The 27,712-nt window shown below is 41.2% G+C and overlaps 2 protein-coding genes across 6 annotated transcripts in view; both read right to left on the minus strand.

The window, feature by feature from the left end:
- Window positions 1–18,138, minus strand: part of LOC102295455 (MAGUK p55 subfamily member 3) — a 27,623-nt gene extending 9,485 nt beyond the window's left edge. For 2 of the 5 annotated variants that reach the window (XM_014329931.2, XM_005949275.3), the window contains exons 1-6: window positions 17,864–18,138; window positions 3,319–3,477; window positions 2,913–3,031; window positions 1,990–2,067; window positions 1,814–1,894; window positions 1,232–1,369 (exon numbers count right to left, since the gene is read on the minus strand). In XM_014329931.2, coding sequence (XP_014185417.1) covers window positions 1,232–1,369; window positions 1,814–1,894; window positions 1,990–2,067; window positions 2,913–3,031; window positions 3,319–3,355 — 453 coding nt within the window. In that variant the 5' untranslated portion in view covers window positions 3,356–3,477; window positions 17,864–18,138. Of the gene's footprint in view, window positions 1–1,231; window positions 1,370–1,813; window positions 1,895–1,989; window positions 2,068–2,912; window positions 3,032–3,318; window positions 3,478–6,893; window positions 7,066–17,863 lie in introns of all 5 variants that reach the window. The other 3 variants (XM_014329932.2, XM_005949278.3, XM_014329930.2) reach the window with 2 other exon arrangements.
- A 910-nt stretch (window positions 18,139–19,048) lies between these two features.
- lrp2b (low density lipoprotein receptor-related protein 2b) overlaps window positions 19,049–27,712 on the minus strand; it is a 51,131-nt gene continuing 42,467 nt past the window's right edge. Inside the window, exons 65-81 of the mRNA XM_005949283.3 lie at window positions 26,968–27,099; window positions 26,735–26,860; window positions 26,128–26,271; window positions 25,720–25,885; window positions 25,434–25,562; window positions 24,681–24,901; window positions 24,403–24,585; window positions 23,934–24,053; window positions 22,619–22,706; window positions 22,393–22,457; window positions 22,106–22,268; window positions 21,399–21,462; window positions 21,142–21,273; window positions 20,747–20,836; window positions 20,506–20,562; window positions 20,321–20,368; window positions 19,049–19,952 (exon numbers count right to left, since the gene is read on the minus strand). Of these exons, the coding sequence (XP_005949345.1) occupies window positions 19,941–19,952; window positions 20,321–20,368; window positions 20,506–20,562; window positions 20,747–20,836; window positions 21,142–21,273; window positions 21,399–21,462; window positions 22,106–22,268; window positions 22,393–22,457; window positions 22,619–22,706; window positions 23,934–24,053; window positions 24,403–24,585; window positions 24,681–24,901; window positions 25,434–25,562; window positions 25,720–25,885; window positions 26,128–26,271; window positions 26,735–26,860; window positions 26,968–27,099 (1,940 nt within the window). The 3' untranslated portion in view covers window positions 19,049–19,940. The remainder of the gene's footprint in view (window positions 19,953–20,320; window positions 20,369–20,505; window positions 20,563–20,746; window positions 20,837–21,141; window positions 21,274–21,398; window positions 21,463–22,105; window positions 22,269–22,392; window positions 22,458–22,618; window positions 22,707–23,933; window positions 24,054–24,402; window positions 24,586–24,680; window positions 24,902–25,433; window positions 25,563–25,719; window positions 25,886–26,127; window positions 26,272–26,734; window positions 26,861–26,967; window positions 27,100–27,712) is intronic.

The following is a 27,712-nucleotide window of genomic DNA, read 5'->3' on the forward strand; positions in this document are numbered from 1 at the left end:
ATTTAAATGCTGTAATTACAGGTTTTCTAATTGCTGCATCAAGCAAAAAAATTTGCAGCCCACTTTAGCTTCAATCACTGTTTGCTACTCTGGGTTACAGCTACATTTTTAGCTTTAAGTAAATCATGTGTTAGTTTGACACTTTAGAAAATGTGATGTACTTATTTCCTTTCCTACTGAGAGCTCGATGAAGAGATAAACACTAATCTCATGTCTGTGTACTCACAGCATGAAGGTGCAGTCAGCAGACAGTTAGCTTAGCTTAACAGTCTTAAATCTGGAAACAGCCAAGCTAACAGTTCCTCCCCTATGGACCAAGTGGTCTGTGAGGCTTTGACAAAACTTCTGAAGGTTGTGTTTTGTGTCAACAATGAATCTCGGCCAAAGTCTAATCTACAGCTAGCTGCTCGTTGATATAAAAGTAGGATCGCATTAGCCGTATATATTTTTTCTGTGGATTTCGTAGACACTCATTCATACTTCAGATTTATCCAAGACTGTTCATTGAAGTTCATTAAAGTAAAATTCTTGAGGACAGGATGAGGTTTTCAAGTTGTACAGTGTAACATTCTTGCATTTACGTAGCACTTTGTTCTTCTTACCGACAAATCAAAGTATTAGTAAGTTATACAACTTATATAAGAGACAGCTGTTGGTTTAATACCCCACTACAACAACTTCCTTAAAAATAGTCTGCTTTGATGATTTTTTTTCTGCTATACTGCAGAGCGTCATTTGCAGCACATCGCCCTCTTTTACCAACGTTTGAAAACCTCTGGACGGAGAAGGAGGCAACTTGTCCCACTTACTGGGACCAGTTTAAGAGTCAATAAATATCTGAAAATGACCCGGCTCTGTAACGTCTTCTACAGCCTCCTGTACACAGGTTCTAACTTGTGAATGAAGCAGTGGGTGCCGGCAGGTTGGGGTTGATCTTTTCCACATATGAGTATGACTGCTCCTTTTTATCGATGCCCTTCATAAAGTTGTTTCAAACTCCAATTGAACAGGTTCAAATAAAGATGTTGATTTTACCTTCATAGGAAAATCTAATATCAATCATCAGCACATATTTGATACTCAGTAGGAATATTTCTTTGCTTTTTTGTGCGCGTTTCTTATAATCTGATTTACTGAATCTGTTTAATTTCTCTTTTATTTCATTAGCAGTAGTTTTCAAAAAGCAGGTACTAGTTTAATGAAAAGCCAAACTGCACCCTTAGACACTTACCAGTGGCTCCTTGTTCTTCACCAGCCGAACGATCTTCACAGACTCTTCCTCCAGGTCATCGTCCAGATCGTCTGGGAGTGGTGGCAGCACAGGGTCAAATTTTTTTTGAGCCACTGTGTCATGAGCCGATAGCACTGCCTGAATCACAAGCCAAGATTTAGGAGCTCGATCAACAGAGATAAAAGGATCCAGAAAAGAAGGTTACAGCACGTAGGAAACATACCCGATTTCTGGGGAAAAGAAAACTGAGGGAATAAAATGAACGTTCTGATTCCACAGCTATCATCAATTCCCAGAATGCTTCTCAGACAGCCAATAACCTGAGCATAATCACTTGATCAGAGTAATTAGGCAGTCTTGTGTGTGTCTAGGGGATGGGGAAGGGGTGCAGACAGCTCTGACGGTGGTGTTATGTAATAAATGTGGAAAAATCAGAGGTGTGCAGGGCAAAAATACTGTGAAGCAGCATTATTAAAGAGATCAAACCTCAGAAGGAAAGAGAGCAAGGGAGAGGTATGGTCTAGCATTTAACAGCTTCTTTACGCAGGCTGAAAAAGGCTGAGTGTGTGTGTGCGTGTACACCTTGAGATGAGGAGTGCTCAAGAGGAGCAGCAGTTCTTGCTCATCATCCTCCAGTGGCCCATTCTGAAGCTCTTCTGCTAGCTGGTGATTGAAATCAGAAAATTACTGCTTTAAGTATTTCAAAGTATTCTTCTAGTCACCAGAGAAAATATATATTCACTTCTAATTGCACTTACATCCTCTGCCAAACAGGAGGCACTGTGCAGGACTGGAGTGGGGCTGTGTTTCTCATACTGCTTCAGTTTTTCATGGATCTGGATGTAAAGCAAGAAGCAACAAAACCACAAATGCAGATCATTACTTTTTAATGAAAAACAACAACAAACCCCCCCCCCAAAAAACCCCCCAAAAAAAACCAATATCATATATGATGTGTACCGTTTTATAACCAGCCACTATGTTAGGTAAAGTTGTTCAACTGTTTGTTAACACAAATATCCAATCAGCCAATCACATAGCAGCAGCTCAATGCAGACATGTAGACAAGGTCAAGACAACCCGCTCAGGTCCAAACTGAGCATCACATCGAGAAGGAAATGCGATTTAAGTGACTTTGAACAGGGCATGATTGTTTGTGTCAGACAGGCTGGTCTGAGTATTTCTACTGATCTACCGGGATTTTCCCACACAACCATCTCTAGGGTTTACAGGGAATAGTCAGAAAAAGAGAAAATATCCACTGAGAGGCAATTCACTGGGTGAAAATGACTTGTTGATGTCAGAGGAGAAGAATCAAACTGCTTCAAGCTGACAGGAAGGAAAAAGTAAGTCACGCAACCACTCATTTAATGGTTTGGTTTTTATATAGCTCTCTTTTGACTATACTTGAGCACTCAAAGTGCTTTACACAACATGTCTGATTCACCTATTCACACACTTTCAGAGTTTTTTCTGTGCTTTGTGTCCAACATCCAATTGTAGATAGACGGTTTTGGAACAACTCGTGGTTCAGCGGTGACCCATGAGTAGATGTCATCTACACCGTAGCAATTAAACTTAATGTGCATGTACAGTAATCCAGCATGTGTGGAAAAAATAATAATAAAATGTCTGAATCACAAATACAGTAGTCACTTCTACTCTGATGTATCCACTATACCTTCATGAGGTATCCAATGCTTTTCTCGCTGAAGACATCTTTGAGGAAGACCAGGTCTTCTTTGTGGTTGGCATCAGGGTGAAGCTGAGACGTGAGCAGAGCCAGGATCTCATGCAGCCCTTTAGTATTTAAAAAAAGAAATCATGCTGTATATTTATGACTGAGTCAAAGAACAATTTCTATCTAGAAATGCATCGTACATAATAACCACCTTCATCAACAAAGAGACTGTATGGATTCTCTCTTTAGCTCACCGATGTTTATAATAATATGCTTTTCCATATCACCCCCCTTTCAAATTCCAACAGTTTATCCACATTAATGTAATAATGCTTTATTCCAGCACATAATTTATTCATAACTACATAAAAAGCTTCAGACCATGAACGAGCCTGAGCACATATACCTGTGCTTGCAGATACGATGGGCATGGCTTCAATCATTCAGAGGCGGCAGGAGGCTGCGGAGAGGTTGGAGGGGGAGAGAGGAAACAGTTCTCTCAAATAATTCCCTCTTCTGTTTTGTTTTGTTCCTCACATGAGGCCGAGACAGAATCACAGAGAACCTGGGATGAAAACAAAGAACACAACATACGACCATATCAGTGAGGACGCCTCAGAGCGCCATTAAGAAACCAGGACTCATTGTGAGATTTGTCTCTGTGCACTGCAACTTCATGTACTATTTCTGCATCCAGCACCTGATATTTGGCAGTCATGTGCATGTGACTAAATGCACTGGTTCTGGATCTTTTGCTGTGTTATTATCAGAATGTCATTATTTTTAACTCACTGTAAGATTAAACAAGAGAAAAAAAAACAGATATGCTTCTTTTAAAAAAAGTCCCTGGCAACAAACGTCTGGTTGATTGTGATGCTTACAGAGAGGACAGCGAACTCCACGCAGCACATAATTGGTCATTTAAAACCAATACCCAAATCTGAATACATTTTTCAAAGGGCAGTCCTGCTTTGACAGTGATGAATGGACCCATTACTGCACTCAAGTTCCAGTATAATTAATATTTGCTCTCATTACCGAGGCATAAAGCATTAATTTCATTTCAAACTGTGCGACTGCTCATTTGAAGAGAAGCAAGGTCAGATAATGATACCAGGCACTTTTGTCCAATAGGATTCTTTATCTTGTCACCATGACAACACTATAGTATCAGTGACTGATAAGCTTTTTGCAGTTAAACAGAGCCCTTTCACATTGAGTAATGAAAGTCTTTAATAATGTTGCATTCAGGTCTTTTGTATATTAGAATACTTTTGTCACAATCATTCATGTGCAATCATCATACGTGGCTTCCCTTCTCACTGCCAGATACATTTTTAACCACACTCCTCATTAACTGCCAAGGAACACATGTGGCTGAAGTGGTGCAAGCTTCACCTGCAAAACCAGCTATTTTTGGATAATCCTGATCAAGGTTGCAGACTAAACAGAATACATGTTTAGATGGAGAGCTTCTACTTTATTTGCAGGGCATTCAGAAAATTGTCCTTGGGCTGAATATCCTGGCTGTCACAGGCCAAGAAAGAACACACTCTGGAGGCTGCCAATCTATCAACCAGCTGCACTCATATTCACATCTACAGCCAGTGTGGAATAATCTAACATGCATGTCTTTGGAATGGGGGATGAAGCTAAAGCACCTCAAGAGAACTCACTCAAACGCTGGCAGAACATGGATGTATTCGAACCCAGGACCCTCTAGTTGTGAGGTGATGGTGCTAACCACGCCACCTGCTGTCCTGGATAAAGTGGAAGGAAATGGATGAAGCCTTATGTTTAAATGTTTAGATTGGTCCTCATTGACTGATTTTGAAGTGTAAGTAAAGAGTTAAGATGTCATTAATGAATCTTGTTTTAGAGAGCCCAGTAGCTTAGATTTGGCCCAATGTTCATCCTCCAACAGGACAGTTACCAACACAGATGAGAAACTGCAAGCTATGGGCATTCAATTTGAAATAGCATTGCAGATGTGACATTCAAGTGCCAGATCTCAGTTGTAATGCATCCCTCTTTTCTCACATTTATCCAGTTCAGGATTGTGGGGTGCTAGAACCTATCCAGGCTGTCATAGTGTGAGAGGCAGGGTGCACCCTGGACAGACCAATTTATCACAGGACTCTGTAGGAGAGGATGAACTTTTAAGATACAGGCCCAGAGTTGTTATTTTTTATTGTTTTATTCCGAGAAAAAACTCTAACCGAGTCTGATCAAACTGGCTGTTTGTTTCCAACAAGACGCCCAAGTTAAGTTTGACAGTTACTTCACAGGCCAGGTAAATCATAATGTTCACTAGGTAATAAAAACAGATTTTTAAGATCAAAATTAATACACAGACATATTGGCAGATGTGTTTTTTCCTCTTTCTGACACACAAAACAAACAGATTTCTCTAAAATTTGTTGTGTTTCATCATTTACTCTGCCCAAGCCTGCTCAGATCAGCTGGTTGTTGCCAATAAGGAGGTTGCATAGTACCCTCTGGTGGACAAACTATGCAATGGCACTGATGACATGACTGAAGGGTGTTTCTCTTTGCTTTTAAATTACTGGCTGTTATAAATACTGATAATGAATGACCAGAGAGTGGCCATGCAATCCCTAATGCTGCTTGCTGTGAGCACATTCTGCCTTTAGCTTGACCGTCAGGGGGATGAATCCTGCTGAGTCAGATGAGGTTACAGACTTGACAGGTAATCCTTTTGAGAGACTTAAAAAAAACAATAGTTCTGCGAAACAACCATTCCTTTTTAGTTTTTCCACTTCATTCATTTTTCAACCTGCATCCTGACCTTTTTGTTTTTGATGTTTTCCAGGAGTTTGCGGCAGAGAGTCAGGGGGGAAGTCCAGTCATTAATTCTGACAATGAAAGCAGTTTTCATTACCACTGTCATGTTCTAGTTTTCCTTAAAAGGAAAAATAAAAAATCGATTATTTTAGAAAACCAGCCTTTGATACCCAGAAAACTCTCCCTTAATCTAAAAATCAATCTTGCCTGACTCACATCCAATCACGAACCCTCGCATTCTTGTCACTTAAAAGGGCAAAAACTGTCGATATAAACCTAATGATGGTCAACCACGACCATGCTGGTAAAACCTTTAACACAAGAAGAAAACTGTATGCCTCTTAATACTGGACTATGCCTTCTCCTCTAGAGCTGTTGGCATCTGTTATTTATTTTAATTAACAGTCCCTATATTAGTGCAGCAGGTGGAGCAGCTATTCCCACAGACCAGCTGCTACATACCTGCTCACCCTCATAACTGCTCCTGGAATTGCTGGCTATGTAGGTGGGAGGCTAAATCTCCCCTCTGAGCTTAGCTCACAGCTGTGGGAGAGACTCATAAAATACCAGGTGAGCAGAGCGCACAGTGTGTATGCAGAGTCTTCACAGTCTCATCCTACACACATTCCTTCATTACCGACAGTGCTGAGAGGCCATGCAGCCGATTGTGTTACAATCAACTCGTTCCCATCACATAAACGTATACGAGTAAACCAGCATCTCTATGGAGATGAATAAGGATGTTAGTTAAACAAAGGGCTGTGTTTTTTTAAATCTCTGCACATTTTCTTCACAGCTTGAAAGAATCTCTGCCAGCTCTCCACATGTATAAAAGACATTTCTTTGTTGTATAATGCATATTTTCCCATCTACACTGGACTAAAATTTATTCCAGTCATCCAAAGCAGTGTTTAGAAAAATGTCAACCAAGCACGACACAAACTTTCACCTCTCCACATCACTTTACACCACAGACTGTACAAGAGACAGTTTCCAAACTTCAAAGTCAACCTTTGGATAAGTCTAAATCTAACTCTGGGTTTTCTGTACTACAAAGGTGGTTCACTTCTTACCACGGTAAATCACCATGGTAACTCATGCACTGAACTCAACCTGCCCTGCAGCAGGTTATGTTTCAGATTAGAGATCAGAGGTGTGAAATCACTGCCTACTGACCAATCGACTCTCCAGAAACAGCGTGACCATCTTGAGAAGATTCCTGAGACCTCTGTAGGGCGAGTAGGAGGATAGGACGGAATTTTCCAGTAGTGTCTAAAGTCTTCATGTTATCCTGATGAGCAGGATAGGACAGATTCTTGGATGCAACTTTATTCCTTAACCCCCCCTCCTGTCACCAGTAAAACAAACAAAAACATTGTATTATTATATAAACATTAATATATGATCCTGCACCTACCTTACCTATAACATTTAATATAACATTAAATGTCTAAATAGATCCAGTTTAGTTTCAGAGCTCTGATGTGCAGCCGTCGTGTTAGAAATCAACAGCAGAACTGCTAAAAACAATTTCACAACAGGATTAATACAGGATCTGAAAAACAGTGCACCTGTTTCTACTTGCTGATCTTCAATTAAATTCACATGTAGACCAAGCCTGTATTTAAATTCTGCTTTAAAAAGAATATACTCATTGCTTGCTCTCAGACTGTTAAACACCAATTAACTTAATAAAATACTCTTATCATCAGATTTCCCTTAATGATTCAGCTGTGATTCTGATACGCCTGTTATTTTCACAGTTAGCCTCTTATCTGGCTTTGCTTGCAGGCTTCAAATAGACTAAAATTCTGTAATACAGCAGGTCTTTTCCAGTCTTACTGACCAAAACACTTAAAGGTCGAGCATTCATACAGAGATTTGATTCTAAACTAATGTTCAGTACCTTTTCCTTTCACACACACTGTTTGTCTGGAGCATCTGTGTTGCTTTCAATCTGCGTTATGAGTTTCTTCTTGTGTAAAATCAGCCACTGTGATTGGTTAACTGCTGCCAATGTCTTCCCTTTCACATGAACCTGCTCATAGCTAGAATGAGAAACCCTGCGTTAATTTAGCATGTGGATAAGCAGCTTTGTGTGACCGTTTACATTGGTATAAGTGAATCCAGATAATGGAAAGATACCCTGGCTATGTCGAATGTGCTTTGTGGCATGCGGCCCAGGTCTGAAAAGTAAGCTAATTCAAAGCTCAACTTGCTTTCTTTATGACAGCCAGCAGAACAAAAACTGCCTTTTCTGCTAATAAAGAAGCCTAACGCCACACTTATCTTAATATAAGAAAAAGCAGCATAGTTTCTGTTATTTATTTGCTTTCCTGTTACTTTGATGCAGTATGAATGGAGGAAAAGCTGTACAACTTTAGAAAATACAGTTAAGTCTAAAATTTATGCTCTACTTCACTTCTATTCCACTACTTATTCCAGAAGCTGAAAAACAAGTTGATGACTTTGTGCAACATTAGAAAAACATCATCAGAAGTCTATTGGGCCACATTTTACGGAGCCCCCCAGGGGACATGGGAGAAAAAAAAATTAGGGAGGGAAAAAAAAAAAAAATTGAGGAAAAAAAAAAAAAATTAGGGAGGAAAAAAAAAATAAGACGGACTTTTGCGAGCGCTCGCAAAAGTATTGCGAGCGCTCGCAAAAAGTATTGCGAGATCTCGCAAAAGTTTTAGCCGCATTCTTCGGAGGCCGCCAGCTCGAAGCCGACCGGGAGGTCGAGGCACGATGTGCCGGGAAAGCGGTGTTCCTCCCGGCTGTAGTAGGTCTCGCCTTCCCGTTAGCTTCGAGCTAGTGGCCGCCAGCTCGAAGCCGACCGGGAGGTCGAGGCACGATGTGCCGGGAAAGCGGTGTTCCTCCCGGCTGTAGTAGGTCTCGACCTCCCGTTAGCTTCGAGCTAGTGGGTGTCAGATCTCCAAAAACCTCGGAGCTCTTTTGCAAATATGTGATGTCTTGTAAACCGAGCAGGTATCTGACGTTTACACAACTACATTCACGCCTCAAAATATCTTAAAAGTGTATTTTGTGACCCAGAAAGAGTAATATTACAACTAAGTAGCTGCCGCCATTGTTGGAGTTTTGCGAGATCTCGCAATACTTTTGCGAGCGCTCGCAATACTTATTGCGAGATCTCGCAAAAGTCCGTCTTAATTTTTTTTTTCCTCCCTAATTTTTTTTTTTCCTCCCCAATTTTTTTTTCTCCCATGTCCCCTGGGGGGCTCCGTAACATTTAAAACAAAAAGGATCATTTTTTTTAAGGTAGAAGAACACTTCTCCGACTTCAATCCCCAACGTATGTGGAGAGGACTCCAGACCATTACAGACTACAGGACCATCAAAACCTTCCCCGCATCCTCTGATGTCTCCTTCCTCAACGAGCTCAACTTTTATGCTTGTTTTGCGCAAGGGAATCCAACAACTGCAACTAAAGCAGAAGGGACTCCGGACCACCAACCACTGACTCTCTCCCTCACCGATGTAGGAGCGGTGCTGAGCAGGATTGACATCCACAAGGCTGCAGGTCCTGATGGCATCCCCAGGCATGTTCTCAGAGCGTGTTCTGGGGAGCTTGCAGGAGCGCTGACAGATATATTCAACCTGTCCTTGGTCCATGCTGTAGTGATGGGTTTCAAATCTACCTCCACCTCTGTCCCGATTCCCAAAAACTCCAAACCATCAAGCCTCGATGACTACCACCCAGTAGCCCTCACCCCCATCACTACAAAGTGCTTAAATCGGCTGGTCCTAGCACACTTCAAATCCTGTCTCCCCCTCACCCTGGACCCCCACCAATTCGCATACCGTCAGAACAGGAGCACAGGGGATGCAGTCTCCATCGCACTGCACTGTCCTCTCACACCTGGACAATAAAAACACTTACGCCAGGATACCGTTTATAGACTTCAGTTCAGCGTTCAATACAATCCTCCCCTCACAACTCATCAGGAAACTGACAAACCTAGGCATCAGTGGGAACTGATGTGTAAATGGTTACTGGACTTCCTGACCAGCCGGCCCCAACATGTCCAGCTGGATAACCGCTGCTCATCTACCATCACAATTAACACCTTTGTACCACAAGGCTGTGTGATGAGCTCTTTCCTCTACTCACTCTTCACCCATGACAGCAGACCTGCCGATGGTTCCAACACCATCATTAAGTTTGCAGATTACACCACGGTGATTGGCCTCATCAGTGACAACGATGAGGCCGCCTACAAGGAGGAGGTGGATCGTCTGGCTGAGTGCTGCGACACCAACAACCTGCTGCTCAACACTGAGAAGACCAAGGAGCTCATCGTGGACTACAGGAGGAATGCTGACCCACATTCACCCATCTACATTAAGGGGACGGCTGTGGAGCGTTTGAGCAGCTTCAAGTTCCTGGGAGTCCACATCTCCGAGGATCTCATCTGGACGACCAACTGCTCCAAGCTGGTCAAGAAGGCTCACCAGCGCCTCTTCTTCTTGAGGACTCCGAGGAAGAACCACCTGTCCTCAGACATCCTGGTGAACTTCTACCGCTGCACCATCGAGAGCATCCTGACCAACTGTATAACAGTCTGGTACGGGAACTGCTCTGCCTCGGACCGGAAGGCATTGCAGAGGGTCGTGAAAACCGCCCAGCGCATTGCCGGAGCACCACATCCTGCCGTAAATGACATCTACAGGAAGCGGTGTCTGAAAAGAGCTCGGAAAATCATCAAAGACCCCAGTCACCCATCACATGGCCTCTTCACCCTCCTGCCCTCTGGGAGGCGCTACAGGAGCCTCCGGACTAAGACCACCAGGTACCGGAACAGCTTCTTCCCCACAGCTGTCAGACTCCTGAACTCTGCCTCCTGACATCTGACCCACATTAAACTCATGGACTGAACATACACACACACACACGCAACCACCCATAACTGAACACACACACACGGCCAACTGTACCATCATACAGACAATAATAAGATAGACTGAACCACCACTCACAACCGCTAGCACTTTATATAACCTATGTAGAAATTAGTCACATATCTCACTGATCTAAACTGCACTACTGTAAATTCTGTACAGACAATCATTCTGTAAAATAATAATTATAGTTCTACAACTGTTAATAACTTGTATAGTTTCATATTTCTATCCTGTTCATAATTTGTACACTTACTACAGCCTGTACATACTTATAATTATAGCATATTCATAACATAACTTCATACTATGTACATTACAACATACCCATCATAGACCCATATTTTGTACCCTCATACCTATAATAGACCCATTTTTTTAATATATATTTTGTAATATATCTATATTATTCCTAAAGCACTTTCTGGATGGATGCAAACTGCTTTCCGTTGCCTTGTACTTGTGACATGTGCAATGACACTAAAGTTGAATTCTATTCTATTCTATTTTTCCTTTCAGCAGCAACATTTCCTTCGAGTTGGAAATGACAAAGTAATCCTGCAGCAGTTTCTTGTGGTTTTGAAGGCTGGCAAATCAACCCGCCTCACATCGACAAACACACCCCTGACGTTCGACAACAAAAGACAGAACCGCCTGATCAGCACAATGACAGTGAAGCAAGCCATCAAGCTCTCCTCCAATTTCATTACGGTTAAGATGCAGAACTGAGATCTATCACGCTTGTGAATTTGCCTCGTTACTGCAGATTATAATTACACAAATCACTTACAGCTATTGGGGGATCATTTCTACTTCTGGTAGAGTTTTTAAAAACAATAACCAATTGTTTTTGTCATCTTGAGTCTCATATTCTGACAAATTAACAATAGTCTTGGGTTCATTATTTGTCACGTTCTGTCAATTCTTTGTCACATTGCCCCCTGATAGGCTGATGAAAACATACTCGCTGCCAAGGAAATGTCTTTTTTGGAAAATGTTGATTGAAGACAGGATGGCGCTACGCCAGAGTGGCAATTAGAATGAACCGCCATAGCACAAACAATCCTTCATTTGGCTGGTGACAAGTGCCCATGGCAGCCAGGCTGGGGCTATATTTGAAGTGTTTAAAATATAAGATTTAATTGGACGGCTGAGTGTTGTTGAAAACAATCTGCTTTGAAAAGCGTTAGTAAATATTGTAAAGTGAGCCTCTTATTTTGCTGTGATCAGCTGAAAATGAATGGCATTACTAATGGTAACCACGGTGCATTTTCTACCACAGTAACACACTCAATCACACAATGGTCACCTGTGTTTGGGAGTAACTTTAGGTTTAATATCTCAAAACAAATAAAAAAAAAAGAAAAAAAAAAAGGATATTTTAATCTGCCACATAGGCCACAGTAAGTCATTATTGCTCATATGAGAGAGGTGGTCTAGCTCTGGCTAAAGATAAACGCACTGGAGACTTTGTTTGTTACACCTTACTATTACTGGGCTGAAACCCCTTCACTTTCAGAAATCCTCATAGGTTTTGGAAACATTCCTCTGAGATTCTGATCCAAATTGACAAGATAACATCACACAGCTGCTGCAAATTTGTTGGACACACATCTATGACGTGAATCACCGCTTCTACTACATCTGTTGGTTCAGATTTGGTGACTGTGGAGGCCATTTGAGTGCAGTGAACTCGATTTCATGATCCAGAAGCCATCAGAAGACACGTACACTGTGGTCCCAAATAGATGGCATGGTCAGCAATGTTTAAATGATGTGCGGGTGCTTAACTGTTGCTCCAAGGCAGGCTGGATCCATGCTTTCATGTTTATGCCAAATTCTGACCCTGACCAATTCAGTGTTGCAGCAGAAATCATTGTCAGACCAGGCAGTGTTGTCCAATCACCATTGCCTAATTTTGACGAGCTTTGATGGCCTTGGTGTGGTCTTCTGCTGCAGTAATTTGTCTGCTTCAAGGTTTGACGTGTTTAGAGATGCTCTTCTGCATACCATGGTTTTAACAAGTGAGTATTTGAATTACTGTTGCCATCAGCTCAAAGCAGTCTGCCCATTCTTCCCCGTCCTCTAGCATCAACGATACATTTTCACCCAGACAACTGCTGATAACTGGATTTGGGTTGTTTTTTTTTTTAATCCTAGTAAAAGTAGAAAGTGATCCAAGTTCTCAAATAGAAAGATATTAAAGTACCAGCCCATTTACAAGAGATGTGATATCGCTCCCTATCTGAGTAAATCTCCAAGTATCCAGAAGAGTGCAAAACCCCAGCACCTAAGCTGAAGCACTGCTCAAGCCTGACATGCCCCTAGATCACTCCTATGATTGTCCCTCATTCAGGGTTGAACCATAGCAGGTTGGCAGCAGACTGGAGCAGTTGGGCAGATACCCTAATCGGCCGTCATTGTTTGTTTTCCCCGTAATGAAACTTGACATGGGAATTTCCAAGTCAATTAGATGGGATTTAAAAAAAAAAACAAAAAAACAATGAACAAGGAAAACATTATCTGCACAAAATGTAGACCGTGTTTAAGAGGCATTTGAAACTTTCCTCAAAAACAAGAATTGCATTTTAAATGGCACTCACCGTGCATCAAACTGCACAGACACAACGTCGGATTAGTTTGCCGGACTGAGCAGTGCCACCAGCAGCTTTCTTCCCTCCCAGGTTAACATCCATACGCCTATACTGTGGTTAAGTGTTTTTGTACCACTGTACTCTGACACAGCTCATGTACAACTGTTCATTTTGTGGATCAATAAACTGCAGAACACTCACATGCCTGCACAGCCCAACTCTGTCCTATGCATCTGTCGTTTGATGGTTCAAAACACAGTGTCCTGCTCAATTTGATGACCAACTTAATAATTAACCTTAATACATCACCTCACTTCCTCTGGGGTTTCCTGCTTTTCTTCAGGCCTACGCTCCACTGAACTCTCTCTCTCTTCAGTTATGAAAGGCTGGCGAGAGCTTAAAGCCGACATCTTTCTGTGCCTTTCATTCACTGACTGTCTTCTAAATACGAAGGGTTCCCACTGGCCATATGGTGGTATAATCTAGCCTCTTTGATTGAAGTTGGCAGTGCTGACAGCTGTGTGCATCGCAGAGGATTTTGGTGAATACAATGAAGCACTGAAAAGGAAAATTCAACAGCAGCAGGGATGTTTCAGGGAAAAAACCCCCAAAACAAACAGCTATATCTGAGGTGTGCTGATAGAAGGTAGAAGTAAAACGTTCATTGTTCCAAATCTACTTCTTAATTATTGTTATTAACCTAAATTAATTAACAGTATTTTGATGGGTTCTAGTTTCTAAAGCTGTTTTACTCCATTTTATGTCTCTTCATACAGAGCCTTGGCTTCTTTATTCAAAATAATCCCATGGAAGCAACATGCTATGTGTTTGCACTTATTTTCTGACACTTCGAACAAAAAGCTGCTGAAACAAATTCTGTGATTTAAATTAAATTAGGTTTAAAACAAAAATGCCTTTGAGCAGGTGACTATATGCCACATGGTTGAAATACAGAGGCTTGGGTTCTCTGGCTCGGTTTCTCCTCCTTCCTGTCTAATCTTCACAGCTACAGTGTCCAATAAAAGAAAAATGCCCCAAAAATTATCTTTACAAAAGTGAAACCCAGAGGAGCTAATTCAAATAGCCATCAGGCCGAGGAGCAGAGCTGAGGATGGTGCGTTTCTGTTTTTTAGGCCACCCCCTCGCCATAAGTCAATTTTAGCTAAATTTATAATAAAAGTTTGAAACTGTCAAGTTATAAATGGGAAAAAGCCTCAAAAAGCCCTTTTTATGTTAGATTTTTGATATCTACATTTATTTAGTGGGGTTTAAGATGATCAGCAACAATATGAATCAACACCTGGCAGCCTGGAAACTTAACATAAACAGCCATCTTTGCTGAACACAAACTTCAAACCAATAAACTACCAAGACATGATACAATTCAATTCCATTATATTTATACAGCACCACATCATAACAACAGTCACTTCAAGGCTCTATACATGCACTGTTGGTAATCAGTGCCATTAGACTAAGCCGGGTGAGCAGTTTTCCTGTCTTCCAATCATCCTGCTCAGTAACAGTTGAGTAAAGACAGGTGACTGCGCTGAATTCTTTCAGAGACAGAATTGTAAATAGTTGCAGCAAACAGACTGTCCAGAAACTGAGCATGCAAACCCTCAACTTAACTCAACCCCCTGACTTTCAACTGCACACCTGCTCAGTAGGCAGCAACCAGTCTCCAAACAATCACAGTCCAACTCACACTGACGCAGTCACTCTCATATGGGTTTCTGAAAGTTTGCAAATAATTTCAGACTAAACGGGGCTTCCAAACACTCTGCAATCAATCTTAGCTAAATAGAAATCCTGTTTTTGCAGCAGATGACTTAACTAGTTGCAAACTGCTTGAACCCTGGTTTTACTTTCATTTAAAAACTTAAAGGTTGCCGAGCACCTGTGTCATTTTGCAGTTAAGTCACCAATCTGCACCAACTATGTCACTATTTATGTTGGAATTTCTGCTTCAAATCTAACAAAATCTGGTTGGAATAAGCGTACACAGATAATATGAAGTTCTGTGCATGTAGATGGCAACACATTTGCAGCAGATGACAACAGATTTCCACAGATTTAGCACAAACAAATTGCATGTAATTTCCAAGTTGACACATTCAATCACAGATTGATGTAATAGTAACTACATCTTATTGCCATTTTATCTCCCTAAAGTTGTTTTGAAAACACCTCCTGACTGGGAGCGGTCGCAGACCTGATTTCCATTTTCTAACACACCATTTGAAAGAGAGTGAGATTGGAAGTTCATTGCACAGAGTCAGAACAAATCATTGTTTACCCCGACTGCAGCAGATACTAAACTATCAAACATTGAATACAAATGTTTTCCAAAATGTCAATGTTTAGCTTGTGAGTTTTGTCCAACCACACCAGTTGAGTCCTTGCTCATCTGATTTGCATTTACATGGATGGTTCACGCTGCTACTGAACTAAAACACCAGAACAACCTCCAGCTGAGTAGTGGAGTTACTTCATTATGCTGCCATTGTGCTGGGAGAGCTTAACCTCATGTCTCTGTCCTCTCCACTCACACACAAACATGTATGCATGCCACCTGCTTGCCAGAATCATTTGCCATTGGATGGGTCTCGAGAGAGCTGGTGGAGGGGGTGAGGTCACCAGTACACTGCTGATGCCATCTGCCCACCCCTCTGTGTGTGGGCAGCCCATCCACCACCTACAACAACCCCCCCCCACACACACACACACACACACACACGGCTGACCTGACATGTCTGGATTTGACAGATTTCATTCCAATATCCATTTGAGGAAAACAAGTTCCCCGCTGTACATTTTGATAAAAATCTCATAACTCCCAACAGCAACAACTAAACCGTCTCTAATGGTTGCTTTAAAGTGGATAAACAGTATTATAGTTCTGCATTCCTAAAAAGGCTAATTCACACTATAAAAATGCTTTATTTTGCCCCATATCGATTTGTAGAATGTAAATGCAGTCTGGGATTCCTTATTCCCTTCCTAACTACACAACTAACCTCGAAATCTAGTTTAGATTTTACTTGTGCTGGTACAGGAAAAAAAAAAAAAAAAGCGAAGATGCTGGAAACAAAATAAAACGTAGTGCAGAGAAGGTCAGCGGCCAGACGGCTCTTAATAGGCTTATGAGAAGAACATCACCTCAAAACACCTTCAACACGCCCACTCTGAGACGCAGCAGGATCAAGGATCAGGCTGTCCTGCCCTCGCAGCAACAGGAGAGCAAATCTGGCTCCTCGCCCGGGCAGGGAAGCCCAACACTTGACACTTTAGCAGTTTCAACAGCAGAGTGGGTGCTGGGAGCAGCACAGGACCCCGATGATGTGGTTATTTGGTGGGGAGCCAAAAAGTCAGAGAGTTGCGACTGATGACTGAAGCATAATGATTTGTGTGAATGCAGTGGAATAGAAGGCTGTGAAAGGGGACACACATGAGCGGATTATAAGACAATAGGCCTCTGGGCACAAACATGCAAAAAGCCCTCCATAACAGCCACCACCACCTACACACCACCTGAAAAGGCCCGTTTGTGATCCCTTTGGGTCTCCTTTTTGTATTGTGGTAATTTTACAGCCTGTCACTGTGTTCATCTTTTCCCCCTCTCTGTGGTCGTTGCATATGCGGAAAAGGTTTAGGCAAGTCACACCTCTTTGGCCTCGATTTGTGTAAGTTTCACTCATTTTTGTTCATTTTGTGGCCTTTTTGCGTAACATTGTGTCACTTTGTAGTCTTGTGTAGTCATTCACTTCAAACAGCTCAGGCTTAAGGGACCCAAGGGATCATCCTGTTCAGTAATCCTTCCATGGGGACACCAAGTGCAGCATGTACGCCTACAACATTTTAATTTTTTTATTTTTTTTAAAAGGTAGCCTTACCAATAAATTCAGGTCTTTCATATTAAAAAATGATTTATTTATTTTTTACCTGAAGGAATGGCAACATCGCTGTAAACAGAAAAAGAAATCATTTAAGCCCCTACATGGATTTCATAAACTGATCCGCAGTTTCCCCCCTTCAGTCCTTGTTTACCAAAACCACCATCTATGACTCCGACCTTCATTAAGTCTCCTGGTGCTTCGGCTTGTCCCGAAAGCCAATAAAGGCACGCAATAGATTCTGTCCTGCCCTGCAGCAAAGCGTGACCAGACCACGCATAAAGGCTGAGGTCACCAATCACACCGAGCCGTCGCTTCCCGTTTTTAATTAAATCAAATTTGAGAAAAATAAACCAATAAATAAATCTGGGAGGTGATTTAGTCTGAAGAGAGACTGGAAGCACTTCAGGCCACTTTCCTCTAAAAGCGGAGCGGTCAATCAATGACAGGTGATACACACCCCTCATTAACATGCGGTACAGCCAGGCAATCCACATGGTGTTACTCAGACATGTGCTTGCAAACCTAAATCTCTTTTTTTTTTTTAAACAAAAAAAAAACAAAGAAAGAAACCCAAATAAACACGAGTTTCACTGAGCTTTTGGCACTAAACGCGCTAAGGTTTTAATGATGGTTAACGCAGAGAGTTGTATAAACCATCCCTGGAGCTACAGATGTCTGTGTCGCTCCACACGCGCGCAGAGGTAAGTCAGTCCACATTAGAAAACATTCTTACCTGCTTGAGGCTCCTCACAGCCTCAGCGTGCACAGCTCCCCTCCTTCTATCTCGACAGCGCTTATAATACCAGCCTGCCCCGCTTTCCTGTTTCCCTCTTCCTCCCTCTCTCTGTATTTCTCTCTGCTCACTCCGTCTCCAGCTGACTGGCACACATTTGCTTTTATTTCTCTGCTACACCCAATATATCGCTCAGTGAGCCTCCCCTTCCCCCTCTGTCAGTCAGTTTGCTCTCATCAGCCCTCTCTTCTTCTCTCTCTCTCTCTGCTGCCTTCAGGTGATCCTGGTAAACGCTAAACTCCACCGCTGAAGAACAGTGGCAACAGTTTTCCCAGGTCTTATGGAGTAATGAATCCAAATGTGAACATTTTCATTCATCATCAATATGTATGGAGGAGGTCAGGAGAGAGTTTCAACAAGAGAGTCTCTACAGCTATTTGTAAAACAAGGTGGAGGCTCTTTCATGGTTTGGAGCTACATTTCGGCCAGTGGTGTTGGGGATCCTGCCAAATTTGAAGGAATTATGAAAGTAGAAAAGTACCAGGTTCTGCTCCACCATGCAATACCATCTGGAAAGTGTCTCATTGGCAGTGGCTTCATTTTTCAGCATTACAATGATCCCAAACACACTACGAGTGTAGTGAAACCCTACCTGGACAGTAAAAAGAATCACACAGTGGAGCACTATCAGTCATGGATTGGCCTCCCCAGAGGCTCGACCTCAGCATTATTGAAGCAGTGTGGGATCATGTTGATAGAGAACAGAATAAAGGGCAGCCAACATCCAAAGAAAAGCTTCAAATGTCCTTCAAGAAGCCTGGAAAGCTATTCCTGAATACTACTTAAAGAAATACCAAAAAAGCATGACTAAGAGAGTTCAGCCTGTGTTGAAGAATAAAGGTGTTCACACCAAATATTGACTTTCGGGCTCGTACTATATATATATATATATATATATGTGTGTGTGTGTGTGTGTGTGTGTGTATATGTATAATGTAATGGAATTTTCACGTCAGTCCAACAGGAAAAACAGACAAAATCAACAAACTCCCTTTTAAATGGTTTTTGTTTCAATTTTACACACCAACTTCTTTCTTGCTATTTACCACAAGTGGGTTTATTATTTCTGACAGCCCATGAAGGCAGCACTGTTTGCACACATGCTGTTAGCTCCATGCCCCTTTGGTTTGCCCCTCCATCCATAGCTATTCATCCCCTCCCTCTGTGCCTCCGTCTCTCACTGAGCAGTACAGACTACACACTTTGGCTGACTCTGGCAGATGCCTTGTGGGGAATCAGTATTATGAAAACAGGGATTGTGAATCATCACAAACACACTGGTCACGGCTCTCTGTTCGTACCTCCCCATTGTGCTTTCTCTGTTCTCCACTCTTTCTGCCCACTTGTTTTCCCCTCTCTTTCAGTTTTCTTTTGTCCCAGTGCTCATGTGGCCGGCCTAGTTGTTGCAAGCTCATAGACCTTGATGTGTTCAGACACTCATGACAGTGGGGCAGAAGACGAGCAGAGTTATCACAGTTGCTCTGTCATCACTCTCAAAACTGTCTCTTTGATTAAAGAGATGACAAAGCGTTTCATCCTGGTTCACTGGGCCAGATACAGTAGCTGGGAAACGGAGTTCTGTTGGAGATGAGGGAGCGGATAACACCAGCGGGATCCTCCTGTGATATAATTGCCAGAGAAAAGCATACTGTGCATCCAGAATGGAGCGAGTACTGAAAACACACACTGATGATAATGGCAGTTTTATTACATAACTTTCTCACAATTTACAAAAAGAAATACAAACTTTTAATTATTAATATAATATAAGTTTTTACTGAGTTTCTTAAAAATCATTGAACAAGTTTCTTATCAGTTATATTAAATCATGTTTATAATAGTGTTTTTTTATTTATTTATTTTTTTACACAAATAGCTACCATGAATTTAAAGCCGGTTAGTTTTTGACTTTCTCTGATTTGTTGAGTTTGTTGAAACAGTGCCGCTGTTTTACAGAAGCAAGTGAGGGTTTTAGTCCTGAAACAAGGTCCAGTCTAGTCTCAGAATCGGTAATGTGTTACGGGTCCTCCTGGAAGATCAAAATGATTATTTTAAATGGAGAAATTACATTTCAAGTACCCAAATTTTTAATCACAATTTTTAATCACAGAAACAACAGCAACAAAAAAAAAAAACGTAATGTCTGTCATTTAGACTGCAGCTTTTTACTTGAAGCATAAACATACAGCTCACTAAAGCCCGTTTACCATTAGTACCTACTCGGATCAAGTTGACTTGGATCGACTGGTTTTCCATTACAGTATTATAGCTCCCACTAAGTACTAAAGGTGATGCAGTGTCCTGGGTTTGTGTGCTATCCTGTCTAATCTCTCTCAACTGTCCCATCAAATAAAAGCTAAAATGCCCACATTCACCCTTTGTGCATCCTGTGCTCACCGTGTATGCAGGGTTTTGGAAAGATGCAGAACTCTCATCTCCATTTGGCTGAAACATATGCAAAGGATTTTTTTTTAAAAAGCAGGCCCATGTGTATGCAGATGATTGCAGATTCAGATCCCGTCATTATTTGCTTTCAGCTTCTAATGCTTGAATACTATTCTGACATCTGTCTTTGTGGATACCTGCGTGCTCGAAACAGCTGGTACGCCAGAGCCATATGCTGGGATCCCAAAATCCTCCTAAAAAATGCAAGAAGTAGAAGAAGTTTAGAGATTTAAATAAACAAATAAATGATCACCACACAATAAAACAAATAAGACTATCAGAGCGAGATTTGAAAGCAATTTTTGTAAGGGTTCAATGTGTTACGACTCGCTCAAATGAAACTAATCTGCGAAGATTTGTGATGAATGTGATGGCAACCTCGATGGAAACTTCAGGCTTGGAATCACTTCCTATGGGTTCAATCACAGCTTGAGCCTCTTTCCCATATAAGGGATTCTCAACAAACTCCTGAGGGAGGGAAAAAAATAGGGTCATGAGACAGAGCTCATCAAAATATAAAACCCACCAGATCACAGAGCAGTGTTTTAATACAAGAATATGATGCTGAGGAAAGGTACTTTACTTTTTTCATGCAGTTATGTAACACAATAAACAGCACATACAAGATTTGCACTACGTTTATATTAAAGCCTTGAAATGTAATTTATACGTCTGAGCATAATTCATAGGGGAATTGTTAGACGCAGACATGAAATAAAAAGGAATAGAGAGGAATCAAAGTCCACAGGAGAGCAGTGTTGTTGTTTACTCACCTCATTTGTTGCCATAAGAGCGGAGGTGGCTTTAGGCAAGTTGTTGGAGGGTAGCGGTTCTCCACCTTCATACGCTGGGTTCTCAAAATTCTTCCCTGATGTCTCCACCGTGAATACGGACGTACAGGGGACCTGACATCACACAGCACACATTAGCGTTATGGATCACCATAGACAGGATAAGAAAGTATAGTCTGTATTAAATCTCACAAAGCATTTTTAAACAGTTAACGAATATATTTTGTTTTGCTACTGACCGCCTCTCCATTCTGCAGGCCTTCATTGTCTTCTCTTTTCATGCCATTTTGGGTTGAACCATTCCTGCAAAGTATTATTATTTGGATGTAAATATCATACTAGCATGTTCTGATAATGCTCTGTCAACAACCTTTAAATACAATGAATGGATCTGCTTTTATATTCATTTTTATTCAGAGTGCTATTGAATATTGAATAAAAATGTTAAAATATATCAAAATGAAATATGAATTCTTATTCTTATTATTTTAATATTTGTAATAAAATTTTGTAAAAAAAAAAGTGCATATTTATCATTGTTGTGATTTTACTGTTTATTTACTTTCCCATTTGATTTTAAGTTTACTTATGAATTTCTTCATTATTAAATCTCATTGTTAGACCATCACGCAGTGTAAGGTTTGTGGAACTGGTGCTCAAAATTAACAGTACCGGTAATTACCAAATATTTTTTTTAATGTTTTTGTAACAGTTAATCCAACAGTATGCACAAGTTCTGATTAAAATGATACTAAAATAGGTTTTGTTTTTATCTGTGAATTTTCAATTGTATTGTTTCTCCCCACCAAAAAGCAGAAAAAAATTATAAACCATATTATTATTTTTGTCAGATTAGAGGTTTTTTTTTACTTTCATTCCTGAACACAAAATCAGTTTTAGTGTTTGAATGTTACACTTCATTAATTTCTGACTTTTCCGATCTTACCTGAAGTTTGGAAAATTAGCCATTGATGGCATACTGGGCATTTTGGGCATGCTTGGCAAGTTGTTCCGCAAACTCTCGGCCAGATTCGACTTCTTCTTGGCAGCATAGACCAGAGCAACCAGCAGAGCCACAACCGCCACCGTTACCCCGATGGCTATTCCAACTGCCAGGGAGGGACAGAGGCAGGCAAGCAGGCAAGAAGTGACGTATGAAGAAGCTCGTTAGAATTAGAAGCACATTTTTATTTTGTTATTATCTTATTTTTCTTTAATTAAAATCGAACATACCTGATGATGCAATCACATGGAACACGCTTATCTCGCAGAAATCTCCTTTCCATTCTGAAGGACATCTGTACAAAAAGCAAACCACAAACATAACAGTTCCAACACTGCCAATGGTTTAACTTTATCTCACTGACATTACATTAACACCAGGATTAACACAGCAATTTAATCCAATGTTTTATTTTGACAGCTGGCAGGGAGAAAAAAAAAGGAAAGACAATCTTACATGCAGAGAGCCTTGTTGTCATCAAAGTAGCAGGTGCCTCCGTTTTGACACTGGCAGGGAGGCGGCATGGTGGGTGGTGGATCAAACCCTGAACAATCATAACATTGAGAGGTTTTTACTGTGCTATGGCAGGAAAACAATCATTACTGAGACATCAGTACTGATGATACGGTGTAGCTTAATTTAGTCACTTTATTTAGTTATTTATGTAACACTAATTCAAAAAACAGGCCCTTCAAGGTGCTTTATATTGTAAGGTAAAGACTACAATATTAGAAAGAAGCTCCAAGCCACAATCCCTTCTAAGCAAACACTTGGTGACAGTGGGAAGAAACTACAAGCAGAACCAGGCAGAACAGTGGCCTTTATCCTTTCTTCCATTTACTGTTGGTCTCTCACACCTGCTCAAAATTTCAGTTCATGTAACACTAATATAAAAATTCAATTCAAATCAAATTTATTTATACAGTGCTGAATCACAACAACACTCACATCAAGGCTCTTTATATTGTAAGGTGGACTCTACAATAATACATACAAAGAAAACCCAACAAGGATACGACCTCCTATGAGCAAGCACTTTGGCAACGGTGGGAAGGAAAAACTCCCTTTTAACAGGAAGTGAGAAGGAAGACAGGATAAAAGACATGCTGTGGAAGGACGTGTTACAGTAATGTCACAAAATAAAAGTCTGAATACATTTACAGTAAAAATGTCACATCAATATGGTGAAATAATATTATCCTCACTATTAGCTACCAGCTGATGTGAACCCCAGCAGAAATTGGCTGATCTGCTGCGAATGAGGTTGAGCTCGACTTCACAGCCTGCCTGAGTTAACACTGCCCTTGATTTTATGACACTACACATGTTTACTAAATCTATTTAATCTATTCTATTTAGTCCCACCAGCTTCACTGAACTCTGTGTTAATTTGATGCTGTGTAGATAACAGTGAAAGTGATAAAAGGTTGTCAATATTGCTGCAGGAAAGATCACAGAATAAAAAAAAACAAACAACTGATGATGAATTGATGCATTAATACTTCTAATCCTTTTCTACTTAATTTGAGCAGTCTAAGAACTCAGTCATCCAATCACACAAGTTCTTTTTCCTATGCCTAAGAACTTTTAACTCAGGACTCAGTGCCTTGCCCTATGATACTTCGACAAAAAAAGGCAGGAGTCTTACCACCAACCTTCCGACTGACAGATGATCTGTCTCTTGAGCTGCTGGCACTCCCAGCTAAGACATGATGCCTACTATTTTATTAAAAAGGACAGAGGAACTTTAAAAAAAAACTCCTCTTCTCACCTGCATCACATTCAGTTTTACTGCCTGGGATGAAGCTGGTGCCCTCGGGGCAGGCACAGCTGTACCCTCCCGGTCGGAGCAAACACAGGTGGCTGCAGGTTCCCTTGCATGGATTCTTCACTGCAAAAACAAATAAATAACATATATTTCATGTTTCATCATCATCACCATCATTGTCCAGGCAATCTCCTCTCTTTACAGTTGTGGCTAATAGAATAATAATGTGTTCCTCTGTTATTCATGGTTGCCTTCTTCCACTTTCCTGCACATTACTGCTAATGCTGAACACACAAAAAAACATAAAAGAGCTCTTGTGGGTCAAAGCACTCAATGTTCACGACGTTTAATGGACTATTAACGTAATATCACACAGAAATAAAATGGATACAAATGAAGAGGCTTTGCACACTGTAAACAAACAAACCCTGCATGCACAATTTGTGGACATGTGAGAGAGTGTGCAGCTTACTGGCTATGGTGTTGTATCTCTGCTGCTGGTACACAGAGACCTGGGTGAGCCAGGGTCCAGCAGTCAGCAGCTTGACCTTGTCACCCTGGCCAAACTTGTCCTGTCGAAACACCTCGCCCTTTTCCTGAGTGCTCCAGTAAACATGGTCTTCGAATACACTCACACTGAAGGGGTTCCTTACATCTGGGAGAGATACAGAAATGTTTGAATAGATTTACTCAGCTCCAGTAACAGCAACCGTTTGGAATATGAACGATGGATTAGGAAATTAGGATCACCTATGTACACGGCCGTTTTACGCTGCTCTCCTGATGGCAGAATAGACTCTATGCGGCTCTCCTTGGAGTCTGACCAGTAGATTCTGTCATTGTTGGTGAAGTCGACTGACAAGCCAGTGGGCCACCCAAGACCATCAGACACAAGAACTTTTCTCTCCTGACCATCAAGCCAGGAACACTCAATTTTGGCTGTGGTCCCACGATCTGCCCAGTACAGCATCCTGCAGCAACATGACGGACATGAAATAACGGCTCATTAAGACCGTTTCATTGAGATTTCCCAGGACAGCTACAAATTCTGAAACTACAAGTATTTTGAAAATCTTGGCCAACACTGATACTGATGCAGGGTTTCTAACCAGTCCCCCTATGCTAAGTTGACCCTCCACCTCGGCATGTTCAGCTGATATCTCTGCTTATGTCCACAAATACAAAATCACAGTCATCTTGGCAAACACAGAAGTCCTGTGATGTTACATATTTGTACAGTCTTCATATGTTGCTCTTGAAGGTATATCATTGAATCGCTAATAACATCTAATATGGGCCAGTGCAAACTGGGTTCTGGCATAAAAGATACTGTCATTATTTATCGTGTAAGAGGTGAGAACTCTGTGATTTTATGTGACCCTGTTGTATATGCCCTGACTCATGTGTGTTTCTGGGAGCTCCTCTCTTATGTTTTTGTGCTTGATATATAAATTAACAGACTGTGCCTGTGTTTAGAAAATCTAAACACAGGTGCAATCTTACCCCAGTCGTGGGTTCACAGCCACAGCAGATGGGTGACCCAGGTCAGTCTTGACAAGGTGCTTCCTGTAGCGTCCATCCAAGAAGGCCACTTCTAACCTCTGCAGCTTGGAGTCTGCCCAGTAAAGGTTTCTTAAAAAAGGAACAAAATTATCAGAGAGCTGAAAAACATTCTGGTGCTTTATGGGCAAACCCCCTGAAACTTTAATGTAAATAAAATATATTTTAATAAATTTGGATTAGGATTAAGGCATTAGAGCACTGAACTACTGTAATCAGGTAAACTCACCTGGCGACCCAATCCACAGCGATGCCGTCTGGGCTGGTGATGTATTTGACGCCGAGATCAACAGCAGCACCGATGTTATTACTGCCATCGTCCACTGATGGTATGTATGCTCTCTTTATGGCGCCTGGCATAGCGTCTTTACCAGCAACAGTGAAATACACCATACCTGACAAAACACATTTGTTGTTGGTGTAATTTGTGTGCACCCAGGTGTACTATGTGGTTTTTATAGTAGGTAGTCTTAATTATGGTCAAACTATCGATACCAATGCTAATACTGACCTGAATACCAACACAAGTTGTCTTTATAGGTCAAAAGTATTGATATCATCAATACTGGCACTTTATTTACTTGGTATCAGATCGATAGTATCACACAGCACTGATGTTAATCAATGGATATCTTACTGAATCCTGTGTTGTTGTGGTCCCAGTCATAGTCCAGAGCCATGATGTGCTCCTGTTCTTCGATGAAGTCATGGTAGCCCTCTGTCTGCAGGTTGAACCTCCGGATACGAATGTTCTCCGGTAGAAGCAGCATGGGAGCTGCTCCTGTTGGACACACACATACACGTTTACATGTTTTTGTCACTGAAAAATATAAAAACCAATCAAAAGTGTATTCTTATTGTTTAAAGACATTTCATTAAGGTGCACAGGCTGGTCTCTGAGGTCTTTAAGAGTTTCTAAGAGTCTCTCCACCAATAAAATAATCAGTATGGCCTGCATCTACTTGTCTTTTTATAAAATATACATTGTAAAATATATGAAATGTATAAATGATGTAGGTAGTTTTTAACAGCAATAGAAACAACAGTTATTACTTACAACAGCATTCTTGCTGTTTCAAATCTAGCAAGAGAAAAGGCATGCCTGCTAACTAGACCCACCATTAAATCATTGATGAATCTGTTTTTCACACTTAGATGAGAAAGAAGACTGTAATGAGGCCAAAAATATATTTCAGTAGCTGTGAAGTCTTCTCAGCTCCAAAGAAAACCCAGCGGTTTCTTACCCACAGCCTCGCACATTTTGCCATTGCCCACTTTCCTGTAGCCGGGGGCACACTCACAGTCGTAGCTGCCTTTGGTGTTCTTACAGACCTGAGGACAGGTGCTGTACACCTCGCACTCATTGATGTCTGAAAAAAATCACCAGCCAGGATCAGAAGGAGTGTGGGTTTTACCCAACAGATATTTAACTAGACATGTATATTTATCATAAACATGTATGTATGAGTATGTGTACCCAGGCAGGTGTAGGTGCTGTCTGGGTCCACTGTGTATCCGGGCCTGCAGGAGCAGATGAAGCCTGTGCCATCGAGGTTTGTGCACTCATGCTGGCACAGATTCTCGTCACAGTTGCGATCGAGGCCAAAATCTGGAGGACAGACAACGTGCAAAAAACAGCTTTTGAGCCACACGCAAGAGCTACTTATAGGCTTAGTTTACACAGGCAGATTAATTCAGATATAACCCAGTAATCTGGTTAAATGTATTCACCATCACTGAACATATGTGTAAGCACCTCGATAGAAGCAGATGTTTTTACAGTTTACTGGCTGGGAGCACTGCTAGGAAGAAAGACATCAGCTCAGAGTAGGAACTGCTGCTGCCCGTCAATCTAAAAAAAGCACTAAAAGAGCTAAACAGTTGCCAGTGTTTTAAAAGGGTGACATCCTAGGAAATTCACCCCAAGATCAGACTTTGCAGTGCTCAGAGAAACTACTAAAGAACCCAAGAGGTTCCTCTCAGACTTTCCAGGCCTCAGTTAACACGTTAAATGTTAAAGTTCATGACAGCACAATTAGAAACAGACTGAACAAGTATGTCTTCTATGGAAGTGCCCGAAAAACAGTCTCCTCTACAAAAAGGACATTGCAAGTTTGCAAAGTTACAACTGAATAAACTACAAGATTTCAGGAACAATGTCCTTTTGACATACAAGATGTTTTTCCATGGACAAACAAACATAGCATATCAGCTGTTAAACA

Source organism: Haplochromis burtoni, unplaced genomic scaffold, assembly GCF_018398535.1.
Source record: "Haplochromis burtoni strain Fernald_Lab_line unplaced genomic scaffold, NCSU_Asbu1 Contig_642, whole genome shotgun sequence".
In the NCBI taxonomy this organism is placed as follows: domain Eukaryota; kingdom Metazoa; phylum Chordata; class Actinopteri; order Cichliformes; family Cichlidae; genus Haplochromis; species Haplochromis burtoni.